The 8,805-nt window shown below is 39.8% G+C and overlaps 2 protein-coding genes across 2 annotated transcripts; both read left to right on the forward strand.

Moving 5' to 3' along the window:
* The first annotated feature begins 16 nt into the window (after nucleotides 1–16).
* LOC109585785 (probable ATP-dependent RNA helicase DDX46) lies at nucleotides 17–1,808 on the forward strand. The gene is made up of 5 exons (XM_020001911.1): nucleotides 17–123; nucleotides 398–574; nucleotides 627–669; nucleotides 795–836; nucleotides 1,082–1,808. Exons 2-5 carry the CDS (start codon nucleotides 462–464, stop codon nucleotides 1,619–1,621), a joined length of 738 nt encoding a protein of 245 aa, XP_019857470.1. The 5' UTR covers nucleotides 17–123; nucleotides 398–461; the 3' UTR covers nucleotides 1,622–1,808.
* A 100-nt stretch (nucleotides 1,809–1,908) lies between these two features.
* On the forward strand, nucleotides 1,909–7,339 carry LOC100640398 (uncharacterized). The gene is made up of 11 exons (XM_003383158.2): nucleotides 1,909–2,050; nucleotides 2,297–2,893; nucleotides 4,001–5,211; nucleotides 5,449–5,531; nucleotides 5,582–5,684; nucleotides 5,808–5,951; nucleotides 6,038–6,140; nucleotides 6,191–6,383; nucleotides 6,443–6,501; nucleotides 6,667–6,919; nucleotides 7,084–7,339. Exons 2-11 carry the CDS (start codon nucleotides 2,401–2,403, stop codon nucleotides 7,337–7,339), a joined length of 2,898 nt encoding a protein of 965 aa, XP_003383206.1. The 5' UTR covers nucleotides 1,909–2,050; nucleotides 2,297–2,400.
* The last annotated feature ends 1,466 nt before the right edge of the window (nucleotides 7,340–8,805 follow it).

Here is an 8,805-nt window from a genome sequence, read left to right on the forward strand (position 1 = left end):
TTGTGTGTAGCCATTTTGAAGGAGTCATTACTGTAGAGTATGTTTAATTTAGGAAAGGAAGAGCAAGAAGCATCATAATAAGAGTAGAAACAAGAAGAGACAGAAGGTGGAGGAGAGTGAGAGGTAGGTCTGTGTACATTATGTCACTCAAACCCTGCAATGCTTATACAGTATAGCCTCTCTTAATGGACACTCTCTATAGCGTACACCTCCATTTAACGGATAGCACCTAGTGTACCAATTACATTCCTTAATAACCTACACATAAAGGACACCTCTGTATAACAGAGCAATTTTCTTGTACCAAAGTGTCCATTATATAGAGGCTAGTCTGTATAGAATATGTCACCCATTAGTATTACATCATAATACATGTAATTTGTCACTATCATTTCAGTTCTAGTTCTGAGTCTGAAGAAGAAGAGAAGGCTGAAGGTGATAAAGAAGGAGGTGAACAGCCAATGGTGGGTCCAACTAAAGATGGAATGGTTCCTGAAGAGATAGTCCAGACCAGGCCTTCATGGCTCTACCGGTTTAGTAAGAGCCCCAGCCCCAAAGACCCTGAGACAAAGCGGTTAGTAGTAAGAGCTGCTCTGGGTTTTATTTGAAATAATTCTTTCTCTTAGGCCTAGCCATCAACCTTTCCAGTTGAGAGAACGCCCTGAACAAGTTTGTGTGATATAATGATATACATATATACTTTATAATTATACTTGAACAAACCTGTACATGTACTTGTACATATACATTACATTACATTGCTTTGATGTGTGTGTGCTGTTGTGTGTGTGTAGGTTTCAAGATCAGGTAGGAAACTGAAAGGAAGAGGTATCATGGTAAGTAGCTATATTAATACTAATAGTAATTAATACTAATAATAATAGTGATGATGATGATGATGATGATAGAAGATATTGTTGTTTTTTGTTGAATTCCAATAATGCTTTGACTACATGATCACCTGCTCTTATTTTCTATTACAAGATCTTATATAAGACAAGAGAAATTGTACTATAATTAAATTATTCCTTATATAGAATTATCTATTTTATCATTATTATTTATTATTATTATCTTTTAGAAATATCGTACTCCTTCTCCTCGTCGTGAAGAAAGAAGAGAACGAGAAAGGTCTCGCTCACCACTTTACAGGAGGCGTGGCCGTCGATCCCGCTCTCGATCACATGACCAGAAGACAAGACGGGACAGGAGACGCTCAAGATCAAGGAGCAATGACAGGAGGAGGAGGAGGAGGTCCAGGAGCGGTGGGAGGAGGGAGGGGAGAGGAGACAGATCACGTAACGAGAGACGGGAACAAAGATCAAGATCGACAAGTCAAAGAAGATCAAAGTCTCCAGATCAAAAACCTTCAAACAAGAAAGGGAACCAAGTGGAGGTTCCTGTTTATGATATGAGAGACTCTCGTTCAAGTACTCCACTCCAAGATGAAGAGCCTTTCAGGGTGGGCGTGACTACTGGGAGGGGCAAAGCACATAAAAATGGCGGCAGTAACAGCAATTGGTATGAGAATGTTGAATCAGATCCGAATGAAGAGCTGGAGGAGGAGTATCAGAAAGTAGAGGCTACTCTAGCTAACCAGCAGTTCGGAGTGACCAGTTAACCTCATTATCTCATGGCATGTACTCATTTTGAATATTTTAAATAATTATTTTCCAACAATTTATGAAACTTTATCATTATTTGATTATTATTATTGTTGTTTATGTTCTTTTTGTACAACAATGCATTTAACCAGTACTAACATGATTTAATTATACAGAAATACTGTTAAGTTTTCTTTCAATCAATTCAATAATTATTAATAATCCAAAGTTTTGATTTTTGATAGTTTTGGTGGGAAGTTTGACCGTATATGTTCTAATTAAGAGTCCTTTTCGTTATTTCCAATTTCCTCTCACTCCTCAGCTCAGGTATGCTTCAGGCATAGAGACCGATAGATATATCCTTGTTGCTGTTCTTCGCCGTCCAAAAACAACTGTAGTGAAACACAAGCTCAGTGGAAAGGAGCGGCCACAGACTAACAAAGCAGGTGGGTTACTCTCTTCTATTTTAAAAGTTATCCTGGTATCATTCCGAAGCCTCACCATTATTACATTAATACTCCTCCCGTAGACTACACAGCTGAGGTGGTGTGTGTGTATTTTAGAAGGAGAAAGAATAAGAGAGAAAAGAATTTAATTATATGCTAAAATCTTTTCTAAATACTGTATATATAAAGATGACTACTTGTTCATGTATTTATTTATTTTATTTTATTTTATTTTGTCTTCTCTAGTTCCTTCATGTCGGCTAGCGTTGAGTCAATAGACATTGATTCCCTTCCCCTCCCTTCTACCCTAGACCTACCTGAGGACCTACCCATTGGCCTCCCTCCTATCAATGGAGGAGGAGGAGGAGGAGAGACCTCCCCTAGACCCCATCAGTCAGCCGTTACCTCCCCTAACACTCCCTATTGATGATTATGATACTCAGTATGGTCCCACTACTAGTACAGAGCCTCAGTTAGAGTCCTCGGTTCTTGCTGACGGTGAGTTGCCACGGTTTGATGAGGTGAATGAGCAGTATGAGTTCCTACGAAGAACCCTCTCTCATTCTCGCCGCCGGTACTCTGCTCGTTTTAAGAGACCACGCCCAGTTTCCCGCCCACGTGAGAACGGTGAGTCCTCGTTGGATGCCCCGTGGTTGTCACGGGAACCGGAAGAGAGTCAGTTGGATAAACCTGGTAAGATTCGTCCCCCTCCCTCCTCCTCTTCTCGCTCCGCCCATCAGTCACAGCAACGTAACAAGGTGCAGTCGGCTCGTAGACCCCACCCTCATCATGGAACCAGGGCAGGGCATACCAGCACTCGTTCAGCTGTAAATTCAAGCGGAAGTGAGTGTGCATTAATTAGAAGTGTTGAGTACTACCAGGTGGTAATAGACAGTACACTAGCTGGTATTATGTTACGTTGTACTGTTAGTTTACATCTTCTCTGTATGATGCACATGTACAATATAGTGTTTGTGAGGTGTGTGTGTGTATGTGTGTGTGTGTGTGTTTGTGAGCATGTGAGGTGTGTGTGTGTACATGTACATGCCAGTTTTTATTGTATTTCTATTGGTGTAACATTAGGAATAGCAAACAATAATTATGAATAATTCAAATTCATGTACATGTACATGTGCATCTATCACACCCATGTTGATAATAATAATTTTTTTCTTTTATATTGTTTTATATTGTATTGTAATAATAATAATAATAATAATAATAATAATAATAATAATAATAATAATTATAATAATAATAATAATGATAATAATAATAATAATAATAATAATAATAATGATAATAGTAATACAATTGATGATAATCATTGTTCCTGTGTAGATAATAGACACTAAAGGATCACATGATACAGATACAGCTAGTACATTGTGTGTGTACATATTCAGTTGTTTTCCTTTACATTAGTCTCTGGAGTAAATGCTGGTCTACATGACAGTCTGTACTATTGTTTATATGGGCATAGTCTAATTGGATTAAACTCCATGGAATACATTGAAATGTGTACATGTACTCCATAGCACTCACTAAGTAACTGATATACACCTCCTCTCCATCATTATACTATACTGTATGTACACACACACTGAACTATGGGCTACTGGTAGTATTAGTATGAATGAATGAATGCTGTTAGTGTTGGGAGAGATTGGGTGAGAGAGGAAAGGAGAGGGACATGAGAATAACACATGATCTTGTGTAGAGTGTGTAGCTGTACAAAGTAACTGGAGGAGTATTGTTAGGACATACTGTACTATCACTTGATGCTTTTACATTGTATATTGTACTTATAATGTATTTGAGTAAATCCATGGACATAAATGTACATGTATATCTACAATAAAAGTTTAAGAATTATATATTTATTTATTGTTTTATTTAGTCTTGTACTGAACCTATTATCAATTATCTATCTTCATTCTATACCAACAGGAGGGGAGGCACACGTTGATAACATAGGACGTACCTATTACATGGACCACACCACCCACACTATACACTATGGGGACAGCACCTCCTCTCAGCCGACGAGGGACAGTGAGGAACGAGACGGAGAGGGAGGGGGAGAGAGGGGGGCCCTCGATGCAAGAAGGGAAATGCTGAACCGGCGTTATCAGAGTCTCCATAGGAGCTTTCGTTCCGCTCATCATCACCGAAGAAACCATTCACAGCAGGACTTCGCTAGCAACCTAGCACCTGTGGAGTCTGTAGGTGCCATTTCTTATGTTCCACTGGATAGCTCAGAGACTCAGCAAGATGCTACTGGAGAGAGAGGGAGGAGGAGGGATAAAGGGAAGTCCTCCACCCCTTCAAGAGGTTGGTTTAATTTCGGTCGTAAGTCAACCAACCGGAGCATGACAAGGCAAGCTGAATCAACATCGACAATTTCATCAGATACAGTCAATATTGAGGTCACGTCTCCCCCGGGAGTCATTGATATTTTTGCTCCTCTTTCTCCTCCCCCTCCTTCTCTCTCTGAGCTCGGTATAACCGATAGTGTGGAGCCACACCTACCAGAGCCACGCCCCCTAGAACCCCAGGAGAGTATCAGTAGTTTGACTATTTCTCAACAAGGATCCATAACAGAGTCCAACGGAGCTATCAATAATGAATTAGAGAATACACTCACAGGACAAGAAGGTCTTATTGCTATCGTAGATCAGACACACCCCCAGGTTGAGCCAGAGCCACACCCACCTGTATCAACTGATTTAGATCAGGCAGCAGCCGCTACAGCACTGCAGCAACAGCAGAGGAGACGTGGGTGGAGTAGCCGCACCTCTCACCATAGCGGAGACACTGATGATGAAACTAATGAAGGATTATCCCCTAGGAACAGTGTCGTCATTAGCCCCGCCCCCAGTAGAGAAGACCAACCCACGGGTACTGCTGCAAGAGGAGAGGAGACACAGGGAGAACAACCAGCAAGCACTACTGAATCTACTGAGACTCCACCCACTGCCCCTCCCACTACCACGCCTACTCATAAAGAGTCTCAATCTCACGGAGACAGGAAGAAGACCAGGAAGAAGGGCGGGGTCAAGGTAGCTAGTCCGATAAAGTTTTCTGATGCTCTAAAGAACTCACCAGCTCTTAAATTCATAACTCGTCCCGACCTTTACTCATTCCTTAATTCAGCTGGAGTGAGTTTATATTTACATATTCATGTACTATCCATTATTACCTTGTATTAAGACATTACATTCGTTCATTCATTAATTCATTTATGATTATCGTGTGTCGATCAATAGTACAGCTGGACCTGAGCTGGTTCCTGTTTATTGCAATTATTGGCATCGTCCATTGTCTTGTTCTTTTGTATCTGCCAAAAGTTTTTTTCTTGTATATTTTTGTATATTTCAGTATACTCTGTATTTTAGGAAGCAGGTGAGGTTTTCTTCTCTCAGCGTTCGTTGATGGAACTGGTCCAACGGATAAGAGCTGATAATAAACTATTTGCTAAGTGAGTTTTTAATGACCACACCCAGTTACTGACCCCTCCCACTTTACAAGGTACCAGCACAGCCGGCAGCTGGTCCAGGCTTTGAACAGGTTCGCTGAAACTGATAGAGAGATACCATCAGACTGGGAGAAGAAACTGAACAAGGAAGGAAGAGTAAGACACAGCTTCTCTTTATAGCATAGCCTCTCTTAATGGACACTCTCTATAGCGTACACCAGTTATATATATAGTATCAGGTCACATGACAGTCACATGATCCTCTATCTCCTCCAATAGATATTCTTCATTGATCATAAGCACCAGTTAACTACATTCATTGATCCGCGATTACCTGATGCTGATTCCACTGAGAGAAAGGACTCCACCAGCACTATACCAGTCAGTGCTCCTCCGAGACGAATCTACTCGTCTTCTGATGAAGTAGGTGTTCTAATTATAAGAACTTAATCTTATATTTTTGATTTCTAATTATGAGTATTTTCAAAATTATTTCTTTCCTTTTAAAGCCTGAACTCCGTCAGCACCATTCTACAGTGATGCAGACTCGTTCAGTTCCAACTCTACCAAGAGAAGAGGAGGAGATTGTCACCTCAACCGAAGAACATGAAAGTATGAAATACATTTAATTAATTGTGTGGGTGGATTTACATCCTCCATAGCGTATGAAGATCAGGTGGTTGCTTTCTTTCGTCAACCGAACCTTGAGGATCTGATAGCTCAGAGATACAGACGAACGCTCCGCCCACAATTGAAAGAAGCTTTTGAGGACATCAAGAGGAACGGAGTATCAGCCCTAGAGAGAGTCCAGCTGTCAGGAGGAGGGACTGCCCTTGAGCTAACAATGATACTGAGGTAGAATCTAATGGAGGGGGGTCTGTGTGGTTGAAGTGTATGATCTGGTTCTGTTTTAGTATATTTGAGGAAGATATCAGTGCCCTGAGACCAGCAAGATCACAAGCTCAATCACCAGGTAGTAATAGCACTTGAGCTGAAGTGCATCCAGTTACTTGTACATATTGAACTAATTTAACAATTACTTTTCATTAGCTTACATGTGTTGCTTATTTAATATTATACATTCTTTAATACATCCATGGCTGATAATAATAGTTCTCTCCCCCTCTCTCTCTCTCAGCTGAGGTTAATGATGAATCATCAGGTGCTGGTGCTAAAACTGGTACTATTCAGAGGCAGAAGCAGGCATTTGCTGCTAAACTCCAAACGTTCAAACTCCAGCTGGCCAGGCTAGGCTTTGCCCAAGGCTCCCGCCTAAAGTTCAACCTAAGACGTGAACATCTTCTTGAAGACGCTTACGAACACGTCATGAAGTCAGAGATAAGACATTTGCAAAGAAAGAGGTTGAATATTTCCTTTAGAGGAGAAGATGGGTGAGAGGAAATAATGTACATGTACATGTAATGCCATTTTACTTTTTATGGACATGATTTTAGCATTAAAATTACCCACTATATAGTTTATATGGTAGAATGTAATATTCCATTATCAATTATCATTATTATTAATATCCTTTTTCCTCTTCCTCTGTCTTTAGATTGGATTACGGTGGGCCCTCGCGTGAATTCTTCTTCCTGCTTTCCCGTAACATATTCAATCCTTATTTTGGATTATTTGAATATTCTGCTAATGACACGTATACCATACAGATTAGCCCCACCTCCTCCTTCATTCAGAATAATCTTGACTGGTTCAGATTTGCCGGACGAATTGTTGGACTTGTAATAGCACAAGGTTTTCTACTTGACGTGTTCTTCACTCGACCGACTTACAAATCAATACTTGGAAAGTAAGTGAATTATTGTGTGTATAAGATATGTATTTATGTATAGTGAACTCCCTGTACTATAGCCCATGGTTTTTTCCAAAAAATGGCTCCGAAATCACCCCCAATTTTTATTACATTTTCTGATACATATTTACACCCTTATGCTGTGTAGAAAGTTTGAGCTGATTCCGTCTTTAATTTTTTGAGTTACGGCCATTTTAAAAAATGAGCCAAAATCTGAAATTTTCCCTGTACTATAGCCCATGGTTTTTTCCGAAAAATGGCTCCGAAATCACACCCAATTTTTATTACATTTTCTGATACATGTTTACGCCTTTATGCTGTGTAGAAAGTTTGAGTTGATTCCGACTTAAATTTTTCGAGTTATGGCCATTTTAAAAAATGAGCCAAAATCTGAAATTTTCCCTGTACTATAGCCCATGGTTTTTTCCGAAAAATGGCTCCGAAATCACTCCAAATTTTTATTACATTTTCTGATACATGTTTACGCCTTTATGCTGTGTAGAAAGTTTGAGTTGATTCCGACTTAAATTTTTCAAGTTACGGCCATTTAAAAAAATGAGCCAAAATCAGAAATTTTCCCTGTACTATTATAGCCCATGGTTTTTTCTGAAAAATGGCTCCAAAATCACTCCAAATTTTTATTACATTTTCTGATACATATTTACGTCCTTATGCTGTGTAGAAAGTTTGAGCTGATTCCAACTTTAATTTTTCGAGTTACGGCCATTTTAAAAAATGAGCCAAAATCTGAAAATTTCCCTGTACTATTAGTAACGCGGTAGCGTTACTAAGTAGGATTCACCCCCAAACAAAATGGCTGCCACGACTTTTGCAGCCTTGCTATACCGGGAAAACGAGCTCCTACGCTTACCAGACTTTATAGAGGACCTTATCTTGACCAGAGGACTCCAATGGTACCACTAGCGTGGCTCTAGACCTTGTCTAAGAGGAAATTCAAAAATCGGCGAACCGGCCGTTTTGTTCAGCCACCTTTTTTCATCTTCATCATCATCATCATCATCATCTTCATCTTCATCAAGTCCTGTCAATCCAGTTGTCGGTGTGTATCTTGGTATTGGTTGGTGCTACAAGGATAATTCTTACACCAATCTACTCCAAAAGTCTATGCGCAGGTCCATGTCCCATTAGATCATTCTTCAAGTGAGGAAAAAGTGATACTGTGACTGCTGGATCGAGCCATCTTAGCTGCATGCCGCCATTTTGTTAATTAAAGAAGCTTGCCATGTGCTCCAAAATTTGGGTGTGGTCGCGCATGCTCAGATCTGCAGCTCTCGAAGAAGCAAGTTATTTTACCAAGCTATGCTTGGAATCAACTTACTGCAATACTTTAGTGGAGGTTTCCAGCTAAAAGAAGGTATTGATTTTACATGTTACTGTTTTATCAAGTGTGTTATTTTATTTTATTTAAAAAAAACAAACAATTAATTAATGTTATGACTTATGATA

The sequence above is a fragment of the Amphimedon queenslandica genome, unplaced genomic scaffold, assembly GCF_000090795.2.
Source record: "Amphimedon queenslandica unplaced genomic scaffold, v1.1 AMPQUscaffold_13514, whole genome shotgun sequence".
Classification (NCBI taxonomy): domain Eukaryota; kingdom Metazoa; phylum Porifera; class Demospongiae; order Haplosclerida; family Niphatidae; genus Amphimedon; species Amphimedon queenslandica.

Coding starts and splice junctions, on each gene's coding strand:
- LOC100640398 (XM_003383158.2), top strand. CDS start 2,401: ATGGAGGAGGAGGAGGAGGAGAGACCTCCCCTAGACCCCATCAGTCAG. Junction 2,894..4,000: donor AGCTGTAAATTCAAGCGGAA/GTGAGTGTGCAT, acceptor CTATACCAACAG/GAGGGGAGGCACACGTTGAT. Junction 6,920..7,083: donor TCCTTTAGAGGAGAAGATGG/GTGAGAGGAAAT, acceptor CTCTGTCTTTAG/ATTGGATTACGGTGGGCCCT.
- LOC109585785 (XM_020001911.1), top strand. CDS start 462: ATGGTGGGTCCAACTAAAGATGGAATGGTTCCTGAAGAGATAGTCCAG. Junction 575..626: donor AAAGACCCTGAGACAAAGCG/GTTAGTAGTAAG, acceptor TCTTTCTCTTAG/GCCTAGCCATCAACCTTTCC. Junction 837..1,081: donor TGAAAGGAAGAGGTATCATG/GTAAGTAGCTAT, acceptor ATTATCTTTTAG/AAATATCGTACTCCTTCTCC.